At 41.3% G+C, this 24,984-nt stretch overlaps 1 protein-coding gene and 1 long non-coding RNA gene across 3 annotated transcripts; one reads left to right on the forward strand and one right to left on the reverse strand.

Moving 5' to 3' along the window:
• Positions 1 to 557: 557 nt before the first annotated feature.
• Positions 558 to 24,779, reverse strand: stag2b (stromal antigen 2b). Of its 2 annotated transcripts, none has more exons than XM_053428474.1 (34): positions 24,657 to 24,779; positions 22,371 to 22,498; positions 22,208 to 22,289; positions 21,874 to 22,017; positions 21,670 to 21,766; positions 21,419 to 21,495; positions 21,010 to 21,214; positions 19,953 to 20,104; positions 18,292 to 18,365; positions 18,080 to 18,203; positions 16,814 to 16,912; positions 16,545 to 16,624; positions 16,293 to 16,400; positions 15,759 to 15,870; positions 15,533 to 15,650; positions 14,696 to 14,799; positions 13,857 to 13,949; positions 13,682 to 13,771; positions 13,346 to 13,549; positions 12,729 to 12,799; positions 12,507 to 12,594; positions 12,334 to 12,414; positions 12,122 to 12,214; positions 11,532 to 11,706; positions 11,288 to 11,427; positions 10,528 to 10,629; positions 10,264 to 10,412; positions 8,990 to 9,118; positions 8,557 to 8,783; positions 6,507 to 6,735; positions 5,262 to 5,369; positions 5,047 to 5,173; positions 3,828 to 3,905; positions 558 to 2,449 (listed from the first exon to the last, which is right to left on the reverse strand). In XM_053428474.1, the coding sequence occupies exons 2-34, from the start codon at positions 22,412 to 22,414 to the stop codon at positions 2,426 to 2,428; spliced, it is 3,828 nt and encodes a 1,275-aa protein (XP_053284449.1). In that variant the 5' UTR covers positions 22,415 to 22,498; positions 24,657 to 24,779; the 3' UTR covers positions 558 to 2,425. The 2 variants fall into 2 exon arrangements, with proteins under 2 accessions (XP_053284449.1, XP_053284448.1); XM_053428473.1 differs by having other exon boundaries at positions 24,523 to 24,715.
• LOC128445691 (uncharacterized) lies at positions 4,420 to 9,547 on the forward strand. The gene is made up of 2 exons (XR_008339490.1): positions 4,420 to 4,678; positions 8,567 to 9,547. It is a non-coding gene; the product is annotated as an uncharacterized LOC128445691 (long non-coding RNA).
• Positions 24,780 to 24,984: the final 205 nt, after the last annotated feature.

Here is a 24,984-nt window from a genome sequence, read left to right on the forward strand (position 1 = left end):
CTTCCCCTGCACATTATTCTGACAGCAGACATGTGACGTAGTGATAGATGAGCCTCTTCATGTATCAGAGGCCGGACATGAAGGCAACTCTCTGCCAGGGCCCATTCGCAGACGCTCGCATTGATCTGAGCTCCTCTTTATTAATCATGCACTTAACACTGAAGTCTGGAGAAGCTTTCATCCTCTCCTGCGCTTCCTGTCCTCCACTTTTATCATTACACCAACTGTGGCGCTCTTTGTCTGCGCAGAACAAGACATCACTACAGTGGGCCCTTTAGATTGTCAATACAAATGTGAAACCTGTCAGGTACATGGAGATGTGTGCATTGAAGAGACAGAGGGCCTGATGACACATTAACAGTCTTTTAACACAGTGAAAAGGATACAGCGATCACACGTGGGGACAGGAGGTAGCCGCCTTGGACTACACTGCCCCCCAGTGCCAATAAAGGGAATCTCCGAACGGTTCAACTTCAACTATTTTACCACAAATGTATTAATGTGGCCCCAGCGTTCACCATGGTGCGTTCATTATTTTCAGTAAAAAGTACCACTGATGAAATGTGTTGATTTTTATTCAAAAGTTACTGTCTCCAGACAAGTACAAATCAGAAAGAGTGACTGAAAGAGGATGGGATAATAGACAACAACTTAGAGTGTAGGCAATAGTGCATGAAAAAAACAACACAGAAATGGCCAGAAAGGAAGGAAAGAAATTAAATTTTGTATATATACACATGATCTAATAAGAATTTATACCAATGTAGTGGTAAGTAACAAACAATAAACAGTACTTTTTCCTTAAAAGAATTTTCTCTTTTACTTACATAAAATAATTAGGCAAAACACATATAGGCTGTTCATCTACTTTATCACATTACATCCGACCACCTCATGTTTCATGTTCTAAGAAGCCAATTATTCCACCTTTAAACATGACTGATCCTCTGACATGGAAGATTACTGTGAGAGAAGGTGACCATCACAAGCATGTTTAAGGCTTAAGCATGGAATGACTACAAAATAAAAACCTCAGTAGACAAAACATTTCATTAAAACTCGCGTGACAAATATATGTCAAAATCTAAGCTTTGTCTAGCTGCCACGGCGCTGCTGAATCACTCATCTTCAGTATTGTCTGAATGACTACCATACACTTTTTAACATTTGAAATCTTTTGAAGTGTTGTGTGACAGGAACTTTCATTCTTGAGAAAACCTTAAAGCTGAATTTCACAAGTCTTTTCATTAGTTTTATCCAAACTAATTTACACGTAGGAAAAAAGGTAGAAACCCGAAGACATTATCAAGACAAAAAAGGAGAGAGACAAAAACGAAACAAAAAACGAAAAAATAAAAATACAAATTTAAAAATCTTCCTTGATGCATGGTCTCACATGCTCTCTTTTTTTTGTTTACTTACACGTTTCTCAGACTTTTGACTGAAGGTTGAAAATAAGAAAAACCAAAAGCACATATATAAAATCAGCACCGATTCATATATAACTTTTATTCAAAATGTAGAGATACCCATTTCAACATTATGCTGCTGGATTTTAAGAGGAAAAAAAAAAAAAAAAAACATGATTTTCTTATACAGGGCTGTTTTAGTCCAGAGCCCACACAGTGGCACTACTGGGATTTAACTCTGCTCTTGGTTGGGGGACACATGTCCCTGGTAGATGGTGGTTAAGGAGTGGTCCGAAATCTTGGGGTAAGCTCTGGGACTTACTGCTTTAAACCGGGTGGAGCGTTCAATGGACTCTGGGAATCTTCACATCATAAAAAGAGATCCTGACTGATTCTACGTAACCATCTTAACCACCAGTGGTTATCAGGACCTCAGGCCCAGCAACAGGGAAAATAAACTCAGAGAGGGGGAGGAAAAAAAAGAAGGAGCACAGAAACAGAAAGACCTCCATCCACTTGGCTAACACAGTACAAGCAAGCTACTACAGTCTGTTTATAAATTACTACTTCACACCTGGTAACTTACTACAATTGTAAAAAGGGTTAGACATAAACAAAAAAACAAAAGTTTCTTAAGTTAAACACACCAATTCATCCCCGCTGAAAAAAGGAAAGGGGGTTAAAAAAAAAAGAAAAAAGAAAAAGAAAGCTATTATGGATTTTTTCTTCAGACACGTCTCATTTCTAATAGGTTTGGAAGTGGCCTGTTACACTATTTCTGAACAGGAAGAGCTTACCCAAGATTATAAAAGTAAATATTTGAAACAAAGTCCTCTCTGAGCAAGCAACACTGAGTGTGGGTTGTCATTGGTCCACGTGGAGTACAAGCCAGAACTTTTTTTTTGTTTTTGCTTTTTCTTAGAGAAAACGCTTCCATTTTTTTCGCATCTAAAATTCTCTTTAAATACAAAGCGCCTCTTCTGTTATCCCAGCGTCAAAATCGTCTGGATATTAGCTTAAAACATGGACACCCCAAGAACCTAGAGGAGACACACAAAAAACATGCATTAATGACAATCATCAAGGTAAACAGCCACATTTCATATGATTGAAATAGATGACACAACACATCCTGACATTAAAAAGTAAAAGCCTAAACTTAGTGGGGTTGGGACAACAAAATCGGTTCTTAGGAAGTCCAGTATCTCCCAGACTGGATCACAACGCAGATTCCAAATTTTTACTTTCAATTTGCCTTGACAATAAAGGAAGTCACCAACTTTTTTTTCTTTTTACAACCGATACCTAAACCTAAAAATTAAAATCCCCACCATCTCTTCACTATGTATGTAAATGAACATGAATAAAGATGTGGGTCTACTTCAGACCAGAGTATAAAGTGTGAAGATAATGAGGCGTACCACTGTCACGTTATGAGGTTATATTTGGCCATAACAAAAGTGGCTGGGCCTCCTCACGGCAGGGTGTCACCTGAGCGGCTGCATCATTACAGTGGTGGCTGCTGAGGTGTCACAGGGAGAAAGTAATCTAGCTGCTAACTTGAGCCCGCTCACATTAATAATTCCTGGCTGCTCTCAACATTTCTGAAATCCTGCTGCGTAACGGTGCATTTCACTTCCATTCGGCTGTTTCCAAATATAATCACGTCTACAGCCACATTCTTTTTAAGTTCCTCAAAAGTACAGCAACTAAAATAAAGTGTCCTGAGAAATAAGCTGAATGGAACAATAGCTTAAGTGTTTGATGACGGGAAAATATATTTTCTTCTTTGATGAGATAATTAAATGATTTTAAAGTGACACTAACGACCTGCACAACACTCCATGTTAGGGCGGCGTCTGAAGAACATTTCAAAGCTGAGAGTGGGAACAAACCCCTGAGGCAAATTGGAGGGTTTTCTTAAAGTTGGGACACAGTGAAACAAGAATTTAAGGCTGGCAGTACACGCTGAACTAAATAATATTTGGCATGTTTATGCAGGCAAAAGAAGTACATGAAAAATAAAAAAACAGGCAGCTTTGCAACCAATAAGAAATGTTGTATTTGGCTGCTGTGCGTTCAACTTGGTTCGCTGAACTCGTCTAAATGGTTCTCTGTCTCATTCAGCGCCCCAAATACAACACTCTTGCAAGTGATCCATATAATGCAACTGGTTGCCAGCCATCCATTTTCCATTTCCATTTCCCCTCGTACCAATTTCAGTGTTTACTTTCTTTAAAAGGAAGTCACAAGTGGTGTCTACTCTCGCTGGGCCTCACAAGCATCTCCAGCTGGCCAATGCACAAACACATCTGGAATCTCCATACAACATCGGCCTGAGAACAAGCCTGGGTTTTGAGTAGGGGGTGTCTGTGAGTACACGATGTAAAACAGAGCTAAGTGATGCAATGATCTTACCGACTCATCCATAATAGAGGCAGGGTCAAAGTAGTCTGGCTTGAGCTCAGATCTCTCACGACGGTTCTTGGAGGGTGGCTAGAGGAGAGAGAGGAAGCAGTTAGAGCAAACACTTAGAATCTGTCCTGCTTAAACAGCTGCTCTGGCAGACAACCAATAAATGTTTGAACTATTTGCTTATACAAAGAATTTGACCTTAATCATTTCTGGGAAACAAACAAGATGCTGACATGGATTTTTGCGATATGCATTACAATATTAAACCAGGAGAGGTACAAGCTCAGCAGATCTGTGCAGCACTGAACCCCTGCAGCTCAGTTTGGAAAGAATGCATCACACATGCAACGAATGGAGTGAATTCAGAGGAACTGGGGCAGTTGTTCCATTTTCTGGTTGATTCAACGTGACATTTGGAGCCTTTTCTCAGAGTGCAGCAGCAGTGCAAGCATCCAAAACAGACATTTGTCTTGGATAACATTTTGTTCTGGCTTTAACACATCATACATGGTTCTGTGGTTTTGGCGTAACCGGTCAGATGAAAGAGTCATGTGGCCATGTGTTGTATATACAGTTGCGAGGCCCTGTCGACAGAGTGCGTCAGCGGTTTCCACAGAATTAGATTTTATCTATGGCAGTGAGAGTGGAGGGAGGGGCACTAGAGTCAAGCCGCTGAGTTGATGACTGTGGTTGTCCGGTGAACACGCACACAGTAACACTCATGTGCACACAAATGACTACACAGAGGCGTGTGGGAGGTCTCACAGAGTGCTGGGGTCTTTCTGCCTCTTCAGAACTGCTGGGTACAATGGAACCCTTGTCAAATGGGTTCACACATTGCTGATCAGCTCCAGGTAAATCTCTTTATTGTGCACATCTTTCTTTCAGCCTGCGCTGGCACATTATTAGCGTCCAACCAGCAATGATTGGTTTACCAGAGTGAAAGAGGGAGCCCACTGTAGCAACGGAGGTGGAGTATGCTCCAGTAACACTTAAAAGGACCTCCAGATGAACAAAAGTTTCTGATGCTATCGATAAAAAATAAACCTCGTTTCCAGAGGAGGGATTTAAGTCTAAAAGAAAAAAGCACTGTACAGCACTGTACAGCTGTACACTGCTGTGTACACTGCAGTGTACACTGCTGTACACTGCTGTACAGCACTGTACAGTGTGGAACTACAGTTCCACACTGTAGGTTTTATCCGTTATATGCATTTCTCACCAAATCAATGTCCATGGTGTCGAAGTCCATGCCTTCATTGAGGTCATCCATACGACCCTCAGATGACATCATCACATCCTCCACAATCGGCTCTTCATCTTCCTCCATGAGCCCAGTGCCGCGACGACTGCAAAAACAAAACCGTTGTGTAAATATATAAATCATACATTAAAAAGAGATTGAGACAGGCAGCTCTCAGTGCAGGTGTTTCTTACATAGCGTGCTGCAGGTTGGTTCGGAGCTTGGCATAGTTCATGGCTCTTTCCTGCTGCTGGCGCGCCTCCTCTTGCTGTCTCTGAGCCAGCATCCACGTCACCTGGGAACTAAAACGCACAAGATGAAAAGTCAGTGTGGATAAATAAACTAGTCAGTCAAAGTCCCAGCTGGCCTCACACTTGGCAGGCTGCTAAGTGCAAGCATTTTACTACCATTTAAATTAATAGGAAGCAAATGGGAAATTACATTGAACTCCGTCCTAATGTATTCTGGCTCATATTCCACACCTCTGATTCCATTCTTAGAGAATAAGTTATCTACCCAGCTGAAAGTTGAACCTGGACCGAAGCCTAGTCAAATTTATATAATGTTGGGGTAGCATTAGGATGAAAGGAAATAACAGCTAATTAAGTAAAAGGCTATCAAAGTGTTTTGGAAATGCAGGGGCAGCGCAGCAATTGAGGAGAAAGAGGTTTAATTGTGGACGGGGGATATTTAGGAATGACCTGTGTGTGTTATAATATTTAATGGAATAAAAGTTTGATGGTGTGCACAGTAGAACTCAACGATTAACTGAAATATCCCCTTCAATGATGCCCCCAAAGTAAACTTTTTATATGCATAAATTAAATACAAGAGGGAACACAATATTGATGACAGATGTCAACACTTAAGTGTTTTAGGTCCCAGTGACAGACAATTGGTCCAAAGATGTTTAAGCTGGAACGTTTAAAGTGTTCTTTTATTTGATTTTGCCTGAAAACCCCAAAAAAGTACTCTACACTACCAGACTGACATGCAGCTGTACACTCTGGTACCCCAGCTGCACTACAGCCAACAGCGGAGACGTTCAGCGAGTTGTAAATATGGCTCATACCTGAGACAGACACACAAACATCTGCACATAGACCGATAGGCTGTTAAAGAGCTTTTTCCCCCTGTGATGAGGACAAACTGCTGAACTTATAAAAAAACCATGAACCCAAAACAACTACTCCTACCTCAAGTTAAATATATAACAGTTGCCAGTTCAACTGTCAGTGTTTACAGTATTTTATCTGATCTGACTATATACAGTTATGTTTATACAAATTTATGTTGCTAGTTGGCACTGAACAAAGTTTTGTTCTGAAAACGGTTTTTGGATGTCATGTCTGAGAATGGTTATACCTACATTCAAATTGCAACATGTGCTTTATCTAACTGGAGTGACTGCATCATAGCACCTCTGGAAGGCAACGTACTTGTAATCCATGGGTGTTTGGTGGAGCTGAGGCGTCTGTTGATGATGCTGCGGAAGTTGGTGTGGCTGCGGCTGCTGGTCGTGAGGGGGGAGGGGGTAGACTCCCATGAAGCTGTCATCACGGCCCCTCTTCGGGTCACGCATGGCAGTGGAGGTGAGATGCGGCGATGGGAGCATGACTGGGGTCTGCATGGTCTGCTGCCAAACCTCACTGCTGCTGCTGCTCTCCTCTGGAAGAGAAAGAACTAAGTGTCAAAAAACTAGGAACACACATTTTTCCTAAATAACCACATTTTATCCCAAGTTCCTTCAACTATTAACAATGTTGAGATTCAAAACATAACTGACCAAATTTAGGACCGTGACTGGATACTGTAACAAAAACCAGCAAACGTATGTTTACATTGACGCAGGGGTTCTCATTGGTTTTACTTGAGACCTCCATAAGGAAGATGGAATGTGGGTGTTGTATTTCCAAACTTAAATTGAGTGTATTCTCAAAGGACGTGGAATTCAGAACTAGGTGTAAAGTACCATCCACTCATTGCAAGTAGAGGTTTGACCTTTGACAGCAAAAAGGAATTTCTCGATTCATGCCAGCAATAATCCTGAGAGCGAAATCCAAAACTGAGATAACAACAAAGGGGGTCAGATCAAACTCTCAAACATCTGCGATAGCCACCATTTGATTTGACTGTACTACACAGCATGTTGCTACACTGCAAATTAAAGGTTATGGAAGTTCTATCATTCAATAGTCTAGTGAAAACCTTGGTCATGAGAACATCTTTAGCAAACACTCAGACACATTTAAGAGACACAGTGATAGGTCAGGAGCACTGTGACTCTTTGGACTCTCTCCTACCATCTGCTGTTTAATCTCCTGACCCATCAGCTCCGCTGGCTGATCCGGCCTGGTAGTAACGCATCTGGGTTAATCTGGGCTCCAACTCTGCTTTTGTTATATCACAACTAGGCTACAATATATGTGGCTCTCATTAAGCCTTGTTCTTAGTGTGCTGGTGCAATGGTAGGTGCTGATTGATGTTTTTAGTTAATGACGGGAAAACACTGATGTCCAGTTCTAAAGCTTTACACTATAATTAGCAAATCCGGGTTTTATGCCAAGTTCCAGGAAATATAGTCACTATCTCCCCTTCTGGCCAGAAAAGTGTGTCTGCAGGAGATTATGTTGTCACAGGGAAGTTTACTTTTTGGATGCAAAATGTCCTTAATTCATATCATCCTTTTAGACATTTGCGTTTTATTGTGTCATAGTTGATATATACATTTTGGAGTTATAGCCAACATTTTTGTTTAGAGAGGTCCCAGGGATTCGAATCGATTATTTAGACTGTGGCTGTCAGCCATATTCCAAATGGTCCTGCCATAGTTTTATAATGAAACATTACTCATTGACGTAAGAGATTTAATTTAGAGTTTTCCTCTGTTGGTTGCTAGTAGAGCTGTCTGCAGTGCTGTTTGCCTAACACTCACTGGTTCGGTCCCTCTTGGATGCTTGCACCATTGTGTTTGAGTTTGTACAGTCAATGCTGACACCTCACAGTTCTAGCTGCAGCTGTGTGCCTACCAGCTGAGACCTGACTCAGGTTGGGTGTCCACACTCAAGTGTGTACCTTAGAGTGTCATTCAATACAGGTCTCTACCAAACAAGAACTTCTTTCCCTCCATTTTCTGTGCACCCGTCAAGCAGCCTGTTTTGAACACAAGACCAAACTGCGTGCCTGTGCAGGTGCTACCGCCACAACCTTAAGCAATTCTGTGGGGAACACAGATTTCAAGTTCACATGATTGGGATGGACGTGAGCTCAATGGACTTGACATTTGACCAAAATCCATTCAGTCCATCCTTGAATGGGACTGAAAAAAGCCTGGATGGACAGAAAACATGTCTCTGGCCATGGCTGCCGCTACAGAAGAGGCCTATATAGTTGTCAGCACTATCTAAAATAAAGTTAAATTACATAGTTCTTTGAAGTGATAAAAGCTTTAAAATATTAATGATTTATAGCTTCCTGTGTGTGCTATACCTTCTGGCAGTTTCCTCTTGGCTGCTGACGTTCCGGCTGTAACAGAAGGAGGCTTGGACTTCTTGGAGCGAATGGAGGAGCCTCTGCTGGAGTAGCCACTCATCACCGACATGGTGTCATCATCACCACCAGCCTGAAGGGAATTCCTGTAGGAGATGAGGGGGAGCCAGCAGTCCTCTCGCTGCAGTGCCATCTGGAATGTCATGAAGCGCTCCAGGTACATGTGGCTGAGGAGCAGAGGGAGGCCACAGAGAGAAGATTAACAAACCTGTGCATCCGTGCGTACAGAGAACACACGCTACACACATAACCAGGTGCACTTTCCAACTAGGGGGTTAAATCTGAAACACCAGTTGCACCAGTTGTCACAAACACCTGTTGCTCTGAGACACTGAAGCCTCCCACCAGTCAGCTCAGCAAATAAAATACTTACACAGTCCTCTTGTCTTGTCTCATAAGCTTGGAGGAGAACTCGCTGAGGATGTCTAAGAAAGCCAGGTGGAGGGGAGGGCCTCCTTCTCCCTGGGGACTGGGATCCTTAAACGAAAACTCAATACCATCCCTGAGAGTTGCAGAGAAACAGAGAAGATGAATAACAGACAGTGAGCAGAGACAATGAATTTATTTCATGGAGATAAAAACTAAAGAAAGTTGATCAGACTGTGTGGAGAAGAGTCAAAGTCTAAAGCATTGCAAAAGAGTATTTTTTGCAATCGGTTACAACTAGGAATACTGTGGTTAATAAACCTTCTTGATAGGTGATCATTAATCTGATTAACAATTCATTTAAGCTTGATATATTCAAACAGATCCAATATCAACTTCCCTAATCTTACAGCGCTCTACTTAACAAGATATCCAATTTTGTTTCAGCTGGCTTTAGGTATTGTTCTCTGTGGTGTAGTCCTGTCTGAATATTGTTATGCTGTCAGCTCAGAGGTTGTTAGCCTCAATGGGATTTACCTGTTTAAATAAAGGATGAAAAACTTAATCTGAGGTGTTAACAAAAGGAGGATTTTATTTTTTACCCGTTTGTCATTACCTTAATACCTTCTACACAACCTACATATCCCATGACAGAGTTTGACCATATGTTGCACAATTGCAACTGATACCCAAGCAAACGTGCATTAAACTGCTTCCTTGGAACCTGCCTGAGATTATAATTAAATAATATACAATAGATAAACAAAAGCCAATGTGACGAATGTGGTAATTTACCAATGTGAAGGATTACGTAATTGTACAGAATCAACTCTCCATCGCAATTCAAATGAAACGTGTAGGCTCCAAAAAGGTCAAGACTGAATTAACAATAGTTCCTTGTTCTACCGCTACACCAGTTCATGTTTACACCAATTGGTGGGAAACTGGATTATGCAGCAGCAGACATTAGTGTTACAAATTTTGGAGCAACATTTGCTACATATGAGCCCTTTTGATGGATGTCAGAGTTTCTTAAATAGTGTGTGTAACAGACCGGCTTTGTTTTTACAGCCTGACGTCATTGTACATGTTAAATTATTTTCAGTTCATGGGAAAAACTGCAACATCTCATTACTTAAGTCTCTCCAAAATTCAGAGGATGAAAAAACCTGGCAAGAGTAGTCAAGTGGTAATTTGTCTGACGTGGCAGCTCCCAGACTGCAAGGCCAAAAGGCTTAGGAAGAGCATTGCCAATGTAACGAGAGCAGAAGGAAACCTTACTTGTGTAGCATAGCGATGGCATCTCTGGTTTTGACTTGGTCGAGACCAAAGGTTAGAGAAAAACGACGTGCCAACTCTTTAATTCCACAAAACGCAGAAGAGGAACGATCAAACCCGTGACCCAGTTCTGACAGCATTTCATTGAAGAGCTAGCAGGAAGAGACATGAAATGTTAGATTAGCAAACTCTTAAAAGTGGGACATGTGACCAGAAGGTCAGGGGGACTGAAATAATTCATCAGTAAGCAAGTGTGTGTGCACCGACCTGCTGCAGACTGAGGATAAGCGTCTTGGCACATTGAATCTTGTCGATTTGTCGAGTCTTACTCATAGTCTCCTTGATTATGTCACCATAATCATTGTAATACTGTAAAGAAAGAAAGGAAAACATTACTGGGTCATTCAGAATCAACTCTATAATTTATATGTCAGAATATTAAACAAACCTATAACTGGTTTAACCCAGTAAGACCTAAGGCGCGGAATAAAAACGCAGCCTAAAATTGTTTGAATAGTACCACCTGACAGAATTGCCTACAAACACAAAATAAAAATAAAGAACCTGGGAAGCTTTCAGACACGCCCCTTTATACCTTCCCTTCCCCCAACATGTCTCTTTCTGACTGAGCCTGGGTCAGCGAGTTAGCAGGAACATCGTCAGGGTCTGAATCTTTTTCATTGCTAATAACTCCATATTTGTTAGTCATTGAAAAACATGGCTGTAAACTGCTTCAATATCACTCCCCTCGAATAGATCATAAGCGATAACCTGAAACACTGCTTAAAAAAATACTTGCATGCAGGCCAAGACTGCTAACAAACAAACTATATGTCCCATAATGCATTTCGCCTTTCCTGGGGGTATTTCAACAAATTAAAATGTATATCATCCATCACGTCTCGAAAACGACGACATTGTGGATGAGACATATGACTCCACCGGCTCTAAAGGGAGAAGCTGGTCTTCAAAAACTACAAACACACACATCAGACCATGATGGATTAAATGATATAGCTTTACTTACTCGCATGTACTGTTTGAAGATGTCAGCGCCAGTCTTCATGTCTACTACACAGTAGATGATCAGTTTACAGTAGGCAGCCAGGAGGTTTCTCCTCTTGTGCAGAGCTTCAATTTTTACAGCCTCATCGTCTTGTTGCCCATCTGAAAAGAGAACGAAGAAAAAAGTAGTTTTTAGATTTGTCCTTGCCCATTGGAGCAGAGCTGGAAGTAAATGAGCCTCGAGAACTGCACATTTGCATTTGTACCTGTGCTATTTGTGTCGTCGTCCTGATCTATGAAGACATGGTTCAGGATGAAGGAGAGAAGCTCAGACTGCAGCGAGTCCTCCGAGGAATAGACGAGGGGCTCCAGGTGTTCTCTGCCTCCGGACACCATCTGGTGGCTGAAGATGAGCAGGAGATCACACAGGATGGTGAATGCCTGCAGGGGGACAGAAAAAAGGACAGAGTTCTATACGAGTTCTATAATAAGAACAGGTTTTGGGGTATGATTACACAAAGCACCACATGGATTTGCTAAAATAAGAATTTTCACATCAGTTTGGGGGCAAAAATGCAGCTCAAAATCTCTTTTCATCAATTATGTACAAAACAAGTAAAATGTATGCAGTGAATCCTTGCTGTCGATTTTTCATGTGATAAAACCCTCTTACCGTTACCTAGAGGTTTAGAAATCCACTGCTGCTGGAATAAACAGCTGCTAAACCACCTTTTGTGAGTTAATGGTTTTGCCACCATATAAAAATATTAACTATCCCCATTTTATATCTTTGCTATCTAGAAGATTCTACAATAACAGCTACACATGCATATTTGCTGTTGTACATGTTTGTCACCTGTTCTTTGACAGCTGTGTTGACATTGGTGAGGTAGCGCTGACACATCATACAGAATGCCCTCATCTGCTTCCTCAGGGTCACCATGTCATCCTGAGTCAAGACACAGACAAGATGCTTTTAGTTTTTTTTTTTAAACATCACACTAACATCCATCCATTTCTTCTCGAAATTATGCAAAATAAATTGATAGTGGCTTTAGGAGACCTCACCTTCCTGGAGCTACCCTCAGATATCTTGGCCAGATTCCACAAGATCACGTAGTGGGTGCACTGCAACGAATGGATGACTATCTGCTCACAAGAGGAAAAGACATTCATATTTCTGAACATCCACTATACATGAAACCTATTAATACAGTTAGTGCATGTCCATATCTAACAACCTGCTCAGGCATGTCTCCGTTCTCTATGCCTGTGTTGAGGAGCTTGAAGTTGCTGGTAAAAAGGTCCCACCCCGACAGGTCGTGTGCACTGCAACAGATATGATTAAGTCTCAGTCAGTTTCAGACAAACACACACCGGAAAATGATTGTTCTAACAGGAGAAAAGCACGAGAGATGTGAAAGAGGTATATAAGAAATAGGTGTTGCACATAAATGTCATACTTGTGAAATGCTGTGATCCTCTTTAGAGTTGACAAAACCTGATATGCATCATCTTCATCGGCCTCCTCCCCCTGGAAAAAGAAAAGGAGCAAATTTTTTATTATATTTATCAAGATGTTTTCTCATCTGATAAAGACTGAGGCGCCAATATCACATACAAATCAAGGTTTATCAGATGCCTCAGACTATTTAACAAGTTTTCTTTTCAATTTCTCATTTACATTCATTTAGTTTTTCAAATATGTATGCATGTTTGTAGTTATTATAACAAACGGTCTTTATTAAAACATGGAATAATGGTTGAGTTCGGTTAATGCTAAATTGCATCCCATTACCCTAAAAATTATTTAATCCAAGGGCTTCTGAAATTTTGATGATTTAATGTCAAGGTTGAAGGAAAGAAAATTACAGGAGGTTGCTTAATTTTGCATGGGCCCAAACATCCCTTTAAATATGTTAAAATCAACAACTTTGATCACAGTAAGTCTAATTTACAGAGTAATCAAAGTTTTAATTTACAGAGACAATTCCTGTGGTAGAAATGATTTGTCTCACTTTTTTCAAAAGAGTAAGCTGAATAAAAATGCTTGTTAATGTGTGCATCCCGTTTCTCCTACCTCTTGTAGAAAATCCTCCAGTAGCCTGTTGAACTTGTCGACCTGTTCATCCAGCAGCTGGGAGCGGGCGATGTCCACCCTGTTAAAGATTGTGAACTCCTCGTTGCAGAGGGCGTGGAAAGTCTTGGAGCAGACCTCCAAGACTTCAGTGTCTGTGTGCTTCTCCACTATTTCTCTGACCTGACGCATCAGGGACTCCAGATGCTGTATTAGAGGAATAAAGGGAAACATTGTGTGTGACAATCGACGATGAAAATAAACAACTTTGTTTTTGAATTAAACCAACTGATTATCTTTTATCATAGTTTGGTTGCTGTTGTGTGATGATGTTCGTACCTTCTCCAGACGTCCCGTGGTGTAAATTTCCAGATCAAAGAACTGAGGCAGCTGTAATAAGTTGGTCACCTTCTCCGAATCCACAGCATACTGTAGACAATATATTTCAACAAAATGTGAATACACAACTGAAGCCAGCAGGCCTTATAAGGAGTACTTCAGTGGTTTAACAAACCTTGGCCAGTAGAGGGGGCAAAGCCACAGCAAACAGCTCCGTCATTCTGGTTCTGTCATCCAGCTGAGTCTTCTTCTCCTTAGCCGTCATTACCTGATCAGAGAGGCAAAAGTTATACGAGTTTCTAGCTTGCAATCATGCACGCAGAAAGTCTGGTTTTGGATTTAGTAATTCACCCATTTGACCTTTACAGTTTTCTTTCAACCCCAGCAATGTATTCTATTGCCATCTTTATCGCACTTATGTTTCCGAGAGAACTTCGCTCAGCACAGGTCACCGTTTTGCAACAGAAACAACAGTGCTAATGTAAAAACATACATTTAAAAAAGGCAGAGGCAAGATCCAACAGTTAAACCCAATGAGAGTTTAAATTGTCTGTTCAGCACAATGAAATCTATGTAGCAATGTGTGTGAGGTTGTGGAACGAAATGCCCTCATACTGTCACGTCTAAAAATGCAACTTTGCAATGTGGCAATCACTGTGCATCCACCCTGCAGGCTGTCATCCCCAAACTTGCAACAAACATTTGAAGAAAAACAAAAAACACTGACCCTTATTCAATATGTGATATAAATATATCTATATAGACAAAATAATTCGAATACATAAATAAAATCAACTAGGTCATAGAAATTAATCTGTGTAAAATAAGTGCAAGTGCTGTTAGAGGGGAACATTTCAACTGCATTTTGGTTCCGCTTGCTCTGACCCAGCTCGAAAGTAAACACTGATCAATGCTTAATAGATCTGTCAATAAAGCAATCCCAGGACAGCCGTGTTAGAGGTAACTGATTTATACTTTAACCCATCTTGGTCCACTATTCAGAGCAACACTTACCCTCTTTCCTGTTCCTCTTCCAACGGGCGGATGGCATTCAGCAGCCTGGCGCACAGTGCACAGCATAATTTCAATCAAGGCTGTCTCTTGTCGGTCTGTAAGAGCTACAAAAACATGGAGCCATCAGGGTACATGTTACAGATAAAGCTGAAGGTGTTGGCATCCTTCCACTTCAGGAAAAACAAGACCTACTGAGAAAGAAGCTGAAACTTAACTGACAAAAGTATTTGGGGTCAACTATTCACTATTTAAAAGAATAGACATTTATTCAATGCAACACATCATTTAAGAGATATGACCTGCTCTGAAAATATTTAGGGGACCCAGTGTCAGATGCAGCAAAGTAACCCGAAAACATTACTGAGCCTCGTTTCACAGTAATGAATTGATCTTTTCTTTGAAAGCTTCATTTTTTCCTTCCGTGAACATCGAGCTGATGCGACTTAACAGAAGCTCTAATTTTGTTTCATCCAAAAGTCCAAAGGGAATTTCTCCCAAAAGCACCGTGGCTTGTCAAGTTTAAGCAAACTACATTCAAGTATTTTTGATTTAAGCTTCAAAACTTAGGTCTTCAACTGAGTCCACTTTCATTCAAAAAGTGATATTGAGTAACTGGATACTGTAGTTGTACAACAAGTTTCTTGGTTTGCGTCCACATGAGAAGAAAAGAATAAAACTTCAAGCTCTCTCTACTATTCTATAAAAATATTTTTATTTCAAAAAATTAAAAGAACAGATCTTGTTTCAGTGAGGCTTTTGAGTCACTCTTCTTTTTCCAGTTTGTGTCCTGAAGTGCAAACCAGTAACGTAGGCTTAAAAAAATAAATACGGACATACCTTCCTCTCCTGGTAATGGTTCATCTAGCAGCAGGCTGATCATACACTCCCAGTCCTTCAGGACCTCTGCACCGCATTCCCAGAGGGAGTCCACTAGGTAGGCTGCATGCTCGTGGAGCTATGGAGAGATGTTCACATCGAGGATGGATGATTCAGTCAATTTACATATAGTAATAGAGATAGAAAAGATATCCTAAGTCTGAAGATGAAAAATATGATAATGTACCTCACTCTCCAGGAAGAAAAAGACAGTGGTCTTAATGAGGTTGGCGTTGGGACTTTGTCTGCCTCTTCTCTTGGGGGCACCTTCCTCCTCCGGTTCCCTTTGGCTGAACAATCTTTGAACACATTAATCATTAGTTTGGTATCATACAGAAACCACCATATAATCCTCCAGCTACAATTCGTAAGAGCAGCAAGGGGCTTAAAAAAAAAAAATAACTCAACTAAGCTGAAAACTGACTGAATTGTAAAATTCAACTGAGAGCAAGACAATCCAACAGAGACCAGTCATTGAGTAACTTTACAAAGTAGATCTGAAGTTACCAACATAATTACTGCAAGGCTGAACCTATTAAAGAAATTGTAGATGCTGCATTTACAAAATGTAGTTTGTCTTTGTGTAAAAAGTTGAGTGTGTTAGGTGTCCTAAAAGTTCTGTAACAAATCCATTGTTCTTTTTCATCCTTTTCCCTGACCTGCCTCTACATCATGGTGTCTATGTTCACTTCTATTCAGTGATAATGCAAGCCCAACATACTTCTTAAAGAGGAATTCTCCAGCTGCAATGGCGACAGGCCTGTGTGCTGAGTAGACCAAGTGATAGACACTCTCGCAATCCTCAGGGGTCAATACCTCATCCGTGCTACTGCAGAGACACAGGACACAGAAGATCAGTCAGCTACAGTTCATGAAGTAGCACCACATGTGTACTTCATGTAATTCATGAAAACGTTGTATGTGTCTCACTGAACAGTACCAATCGGTTCACGTTGAGAACACAGCTACTTACTTCAAGACCAGAGTGAGTAGTTTAATTGCTTGTACAGCAACATCGTACTCTTTGTCCAGAGTCATGGAGACGATTCGGTCCTGAGAGAGCGCGAAAGAAGAGCAAGATTACATATCTAATGAGTTATTGGGCAAAAGGAAGTCATTTGATGAGTGTGCAAGTGTCTGTCAGTATAAACTTAATTTTGAGTCCAGAAAGCTCAATGCTTAAAGAATGAGACCGAGGAGTCTGAGATGTTGTGTCTAAGTTCACCAGCAGGTGGTGCTCACCTTGAAGCGACTGGTGAAGAGTTCCAATCTTGCATTGAGCTCTCTGTTGTAGTACAGACCCTGCAGGGCTGTCAGACACTTCAGACGTACCTCACCTTGCTGGAAAACAGAATTATGATAGGGTTATTTATCTGTCCTCATAGTCACAGTAGCAAATTAAACATAAAATGGGGTTTGGTAAAGATGAAAGGTTTCTCAGGTTTACGATAATAACTGAAATAAACACATCTTAAACACAAGGTAAAAAATCAGTAGCCAAGATTTACCTGCTGCAGTAACAACAGGTTTCAATCACGAGCTCCAAATTTGTCTGTTTCACTACGTTTAGGAATTGAGTCATTGATTTTGGCTATGCAAAGGTGGATTCTAAGCCAATAGAGCATCTCCCCGCAGTGCACTCACTGTCCTTTCTGAGCGAGCACTGAAAAGAAATAATGATCCCACACAGCCCTGGTTCTGTTAATGGGAAACGTGGCTTGGACCAAGCAACACAACACTACTCAACTGTTTACGATAGGTTTTTGTGCTTATGCATAGAACAAGAGAACAAAAGGGAAGGGGTGGCAGTGGGTAAGGGAGGTGGTAAATGTGGCACTTTCTAATGGATAATTACAATTTAAGAATTATCAATATGGCATCGCCCGATGAATTCGCATTTGCAAATGCAAATGGTTGGAGGAACAGCAAAAGAGGATAAGGACAACACAGATTCTGCAGCGTGACTGAGAAAGATATTCAGCCCTGGCCGTACCCAGGACCTCAAGTGACAGGCACAGAAATGGGCAAGGAAAGTTTTAAGAACTTTCTGGATGTTTTGGATGTTCTACGAGTCCACCAATGAGGCAACTCACTGGGATTTGTCCTGGTATTCTGACTACTGTGGTGGCAGGGTATGAAGATGGATGTTTAGGTTGCTTTGTTTTTGTTTGACAGGCAGGTAACATTTGTTTTGTTGTTTCAGAGAGCATTCAGTATTCTTTCATCCGGAGTGCAAGTGTGTATGATCGCTAATCCCAAAGGGCACCAAATTCAAATTGCCTGCCCATGGAGGTTTATTTTACTGCCAAGTTTGCCAAGATAGTGTTGGGATGTTAGCAGAAGTAGTAGGCAGAGAGTTGTGAGTACTGCTGTGTGTAGTTGCTGGGCTTGCTCAGCCTGTGTTTGTCCACAGAGCTGAGCTGAGGTCTAATCAGGAAAATAAAGGTTAAACTCCTGTGGAGTTTTGGTGTTTAGGGGCTTTAAAGTAAGAAAAAAACTCAAACTCACCTTATCGTGCATTGTCCATCCCACATACTTCAGATAGCTGTCGTTGAGGAAGGCATCGCTATAGAGTTTCATCCACACTCCAATCTCTTCTATACAGATTGCCCGGATTTCTGCTATTGAGTCACTGTTAAAACATCACTTTGTTAATCAGTGCACAAGAAGACAGTAAAAGAATGAACATTGTTTGATGCATTATATAAGTGAAGCCATACCGATATCTGTGAACAAACACTCCTTTGAATATTGCATTCATCATGTTTTCAATCTCATCCTGATTTTCTTGGAGCTGAAAGAAAAAAAACACGAGAACATGAGGACATTTATTAAGTCAAACATAAAGCTTAACTGACAAGAATGTTAAAGAGTAAACCAGGAGGCACTGTTAACATAACAAGACGTGTGACACAGCCAACTGTGCCATCATGCTGTGGTGTGGCTGCACAGTAAAATAACAGATGGATGCCCAGTAGGACCCGCTGTTATATAACCTAATAAAACTGACTGGCTGAATAACACTTGGTACGAACACAGTCACTGCAGGTCCGCCACCTACCAGGGTGTTACTATTCTAAAAATGGAAAATATTTATGGTTTATAGGTAAAATAATTCACAATCATTTGCAGTTATGGTGTTACTTTAGGGGCTGTGTGTGTGTGTGTGCGTCTGTGGTCATCATGATGAATACACACACACATATATATATATATATGCCTGCAAGTTGGGCAATGGTTATATTTAAACCATTTCTGAGTTCAGATGTGATATAATAAATTTGACATTGAATTACACCTGCAGTAACAAACCCGCAGTCAATGTTGCTTTATCTGGCTGGAAAAGGAGAGGATGAGTTCGGAAGGTTCCACGTGGAACTTAACGTGTCACCAGGCTCAGTGCCAGATGGGTAAGTAAGACCTCAGACGATTCTAGTTTACTGCTGCTTTCCCCACTGAGACTAGTCCAATCAGATGGGATGTTCAGTAGACTAATTTCTCAAACCAGCCACTCTTGCAAACACTGTCTGCATCAAAACTGTAAAACAACAGTCAGACACTTCTTCGGGTACCATCGCCTAAACTGAGGCTGTGGTTGTTGCGGTCGTCTTTTTTATTATTAACCAACGGTGGAAATATCTATTAAATTATTGGTGCTGTGATTTAGATAAAGACTTTTTATTTATTCAGGTGCTTCAATGGCTGCAATTCCCATGTGTCTTTTTTCAACTAAATTGCAATGAGAAACATAACTGGCAGTTAAGCTCAATGATCTATATTAAGCTCATTGCCTGAAGAACATAAAAAGCTGAGAAGAGTTTGAAAGCTTGTTTAACGTTAACATCAATTTAGAGGAATATTGTAGTCTTCTGCTTCCTTTATAATAATACAACCAAATACAATTTATTAAACAATTTCTCAGGCTAAATATTTATCATAAAACAGAAGGTGATCTATATGGTCAACAAAAAACCTGCCTCCTTTGTAGATTTAATACAAAACACAATAGTGTTTTCACACTGTGCATCATCTTGGTGCTGCCCTGTGCTGTTGAATTGAAGTTATAAATCTTTGAGTCAATATAACTTAATTAATGACCCATAACAACTAACTTATCAGAGAATGAATACATTTTTAGAAGTTAAGAATCACAACTAAGTAAAAGTAAGTAAACACTTTCTGCCAAAGTCAGGCAAAACCTTGCTCTAGTTCAGAGTATTAGACATTGGCTAATGAAACTAATAAACAAATAAACCACTGTTGATGATCGACAATGTAGTTACAATTTGAGGCATCCAATGAGTATGCATCTGTAAATGCAAAAGGCGTGTAACGGGTATTTTAAAACAATGGCATTAAATTGCCTTGTGGCGACTCTTACCTCTTTCCGTTTCTGCAGGAGCAGCTCTAGTCTGTCGTTGGCCCTTTTGGGCACCGCTTTATTCCTCTCTGCCTCATACTGGCGCTGGGTGTTGTCCATGTTGATGCTGAGGTTTAGAGCTACATTCACCAGGGCTGTCATCAGCTTCATGGCTAGTAAGTAACAACAAGAAAATTAAAATCTATAAAAATAACAGATCAATCATGTACAATGGAAAATTGCCTCTGGATGAAATATATTCTTTAGGAGACTCAGCTCCACCACAAACCAAAACACTTGAGTGACCTAACCTTTAAGCACAAGGAAATATGTCAAATTGCAAACCGATTCTGGGAGAAAAGTTGTTTCAAATGAGACATTAGAGCTTGGCTGGAGCTGACACCTACCTCCATACACTATGAATACCAATCAGTCCAGTTTGGCTTCAATTGTGTTCACTTGTATAGTTTCAATGAGCAATCATTATTTAACAAGATGTCATCTAAAATACCTCTGTACCAACTGCCCTGATCTGGCTGCCTCAACTAGTGCAGATATCACAACTTTCCAACAACATAAACATGTTAGAGCTGAACACTGACAGATGAGGATAAAAGTGCTTTCTGAGACAAACATCTCTACACAAGAGTGTTTTGAGGCTAAACCACCCACCTGCTCAATTAACAACAGTCATTGTAAAATGACTAGGCTGCAAAAAACATATGAGCTGTTGTTCTGAATCCCTTTGCTGATTACAGAGCACATGATCTGACCCCACTAGGTGCAATAAGTACTTTATTTTAGTGGGTGAATCCACCTACACTTTACACTACAAACCTGAGCACCCTTGCATTCATGACAAGTGCAACCAACATGTGCAAATAAACTGACTAATTTATCCAAATAAATGAAAATCCGTGTGGGTGTGCCATGGAAGTTGAGTAGCTTTATATCCGGACTTATTAATACGGTCTTTGACTTGTTACACGATAGAAAGACAGAACATATTGACTACACTGACATTCAAATGTACATCTCACACAAACTGACACATAAATACATACACAGCTCATCTTACCTGCCAGTGTTGAGGTGTGTCTGAAGGCTCGGACCTGCGAGTCCGATAGTCCGGTGAGAAGAGAGATGACGGTGTCCATCATGTACTCATCATAGATGATACTGTATTGACACTGGCGCACTAGCACAGCGATGAATTCACAAAAGCTTGATTTGAACTTCTTCCATTGGGGCCCTGCTATGGTCAATGGGTAGTCACCGCTGTCCTACAGAGGCCACAAAGAGAAGACCATCAGTAAATGCAATGACATTATGACCACTATGATCAGTTACCATTTCTATCTGCTAAAAAGTTAGAAAGTTATACTGTTCTTGGCACAGATTTTTGAAGTTGATATTTAATCTAAAATGACACTCATTATTATATTAATTAAATATGGAAATAATTATACTGGAAAAAGTAAAGTTACCTCATCAAATTCCTCTGTCATTCGTCGGATGATCTCAGAATTCTGCATGTTGCGGAACATTTCTCCACTGACCACCCCTGATAAGCACAGAGTGGTAAGAGAGGACAATTAACTAAATGGCCAAGAACAACAACAACTGAGAGAACCAAATATGTCAGAGGGCTGTGGGACAAACAATCAATAATTTACCTCAATACATTTGAAAAAGGACTGATCACAGGATAAAGTAACACATACAACACAGTACTTGCCTTTACATCCCGAGCATTGGATGAAGAAATTGATGAGATCTAGTAGCGCAACGTCTCTGTCATGTTTGTACGACTCAATCCAGTCATCAACGACAGACTGCAGGGAGGTGGGATACATTGATGTAAAATCCAAATGAAATTAATGGAATCTACCGAGAAACATTACATTCAAAGTGGCCATTTGAAAAAGCTTGCCATTCATACCTGCATTGCACTCCTGCCCAGCTTCACCACCTCAAACAGCATCATGTTTTCCATGCCATTTTCTTGGTGGTGGCCATTTAACCGGCCTGCTCCCTTCCCTCCTTTGCCTTTCTCCCCGGCTGCCTTCTTCCCCTTCTTCCCACCCTGGAACACCAAAGAACAAGATGATTAATAAATGTGTGAGAATCATCACAGTTATTAAGAGGAGACCAATTTCATTCTACACAACAGAAATATCTATGACGGCAATAAAAAATGGACTGCATGCTGCTTTATTTGACCAGAATATCTTGACCCAGGGCAAGTGCTCCAAGCAGTTTGTGCCTTTTCATACCTTTCCTTTCGCTGAGAGCGTAACTCTTCCATCAGGCTCCTCGGAGAAGTCTGTGTCTGAAGAGAATCGGGTGTCTGTGTCGCTGGAGGACACAAGAAGACATTAGTATGTGAATTCAAACCAGCCTCAAACTAACAAACATCAACAGGAAACATGTACTTACTGAGTAAAGGAGAACTCTGATGGTATTTCTGGTGCTGCTATCATTTCTGTAACATCTTCTGGATAACTTCAACTTATGACTGGCTTGAGATCCTCAGAGAATACCAGACAGGGGGGGTTGCATGTGACCTGGAATATGGAATAGAGTGATTAAGAGGGCTACACATGCAGCCCCAGTACACGATACAACACGGCAGAAACAATAAACGTTACAAAAACAGACATCAAATGTGTTCATGTTTGCAGTAAGCACATCCGCTGTAGTGAGTAAATGCTACTTTGATGCCATTCAGAGGGAAAAAAACGGTTTCACATGGTAACGGGGGCGGAAACCAAGGCTCCTGTCACGCTCAGCCGCCTCACCATTGGCTCCCTCCCTTTCGCAGCTTCCTCTGGTTTACAGAAAACGTCACGCAACAAAGATTGGAGTGTCTTCCTCAATGGCCAAATATGGCTCTGCCCTATACGCCCCATTCATCTCTCAGCCAATCGAGAGACAGTATCAACATCAACAAGATACCGCAGGCCACAGAGCAACGATTGCATGGCTGTGATGTGTAAATTAAAAGCACATACATCAAAAAGAGAGTAGACCTAACTTTTGAAATCAGAGTTTAAAAAATATATAAATACAAATGCCTGCTTGGCAGTCAGGGAAGTCAATAAAAGCACACCAGGAACAACGGATTTGTCCTGAAACAGCTGAAATAAACTCCATCTATCATATCGGCACACATGGTGCAAGATGTGCCTCTTCTAGTCCTAGTTTGTACAGTGATGACATTAAATGGTCATTATTTAAATATAATAACGTTTGTGTGGCGTCTGCATTATAAGTGAAGGATTTAATACAGATGTAATTAATACTATGTGTTAATCATCATGGGATCCTCTACTTAACAGTGCCCTGAAAATGACGGCCCACATACATGGGGGTCTTATGAGGTCCGGATATTATTAAAATACAATAATCAACTTAAATGACCCGCAACATAAATAACTCAGACAACGTAGAGCGATTCATCGTATGCCATGAAGAGGGCTGGGTGTCTTAAACCTAACAGGGAGGTGTGTTGGTTGGGAAATCTAAGACCATGTCCATTTCCTTGATGTTGCGTGTGACAAGAGACGGGATTCTATGGGTGTAGACTGAAAAAGTGGCGCCAAATCGAGCGGTGTATCTCATAAACTTGTGCCTGCGAATCGACACGAGACGATTTTCAGACCGAACGGAAGCGTGAAACCCGACTGCGCGTGTTTGTGCGGTTCATCCGTGCCACAAAGTAGCGGCTCGGTTCCCTCCAACAACGCCGGCGCGGCCACGCTCTCCGTCGGCTCCTGTCAAAATTGACACCGGTGCGCTGCTGGTGCTAGCGCCGCTACTAGCTAAGCTACCGAGGGTTTCGGCGTCTTCCCCCCAGCGTCAGCTACATGAGATTTGATCCAGTAAGCAGGCGCCTCTCCTACTGAACCGGAGTGCGATCTGCCAAAGGACGAGTACGACCGCCTGCTGAACGAATTCACGCAAAATATCGGCACGATACCATGTGTACTAATGCTATCGTAGTTGGACAATAATAACAAAACAACGCAAGCCCTACTGTACTAGCGCAAGCTAATGTTAGCCTGTGCACAATAACCCGAGTCAGTGCTGTTTCTAATGACAATATCTGCCCCCCGTCTCCACACCAGTCGCATGTAGTGCTCCTGTAAAGATTGAGTAAATGGCCACAATGGTTATCCAACAACTAAAGAGCAGAGAGCCACTACCGCTGCTCAGCTATGCTAACCGCTACTGCTAACGTTACCTAAAAAAAACATCACGTCCTTGCGTCCTCCATCTTGCCTCGGGAGTTCCAGCACCGTATTGCATAAGCAACAAACACTTTGTTTACAAATATATAAAGTGTAAGTAAGTCGCATTAAGCCATACAACGATTCGAATGGTTATTAACTAAATATTTTGCAGCCGTGAGCCCAGAAACGGGTTCGTTAGCGTGCTAACAACCGACGTAGCCATGTACCGCGAGCTAACGAAGCGACTTGGTGGAGGCAGACATCCGCGCTCGGGGCTCATCCACAGCTAGCCAGGCTAGCAAAATACAAATCAACTAACTTCCAGATAGCTCTCCGCCATTTTACGGCTAACTTACCTTGTTGTGAAATGTAATCCCGGCTCAATCGGAACTTTTAACTATTCTTGTACAGGCTCCGTCTGAATCCCGCTAAAATTCGCTAGAAAGAGTTTAAAAGTCGCGGTCAGAGGCGGTTTCGGACGTTCTCTCACCCGCTTGCTCCGTAGTTCGGTTTGTTGTTTCGACGACCTGGGAGGAGGAAATCCTGGTGCAGAGCTGCCACCTAGCGGCCACAACACCCTGTTAGATATACTGTTGACCAGGTGACATCTAGTGGCCACTGGCGAGTACTTCAACTCATGATCACCGCTTTACTCTCCTGCAAATTACTGTGGGAAACAGCAGAAGCTCAAATATATATCAACACTGACATCAACTTATCTCACCCCCGTAATTCATAGCAAGGGAAGAAGAGAATATCTTTTAATTTTCCAAATATACTGTAAAGGCTGATTGGACTCTGTCAGAAAGATGAGTATT

Source organism: Pleuronectes platessa, chromosome 8 (assembly GCF_947347685.1).
Source record: "Pleuronectes platessa chromosome 8, fPlePla1.1, whole genome shotgun sequence".
Taxonomy (NCBI): Eukaryota; Metazoa; Chordata; class Actinopteri; order Pleuronectiformes; family Pleuronectidae; genus Pleuronectes; species Pleuronectes platessa.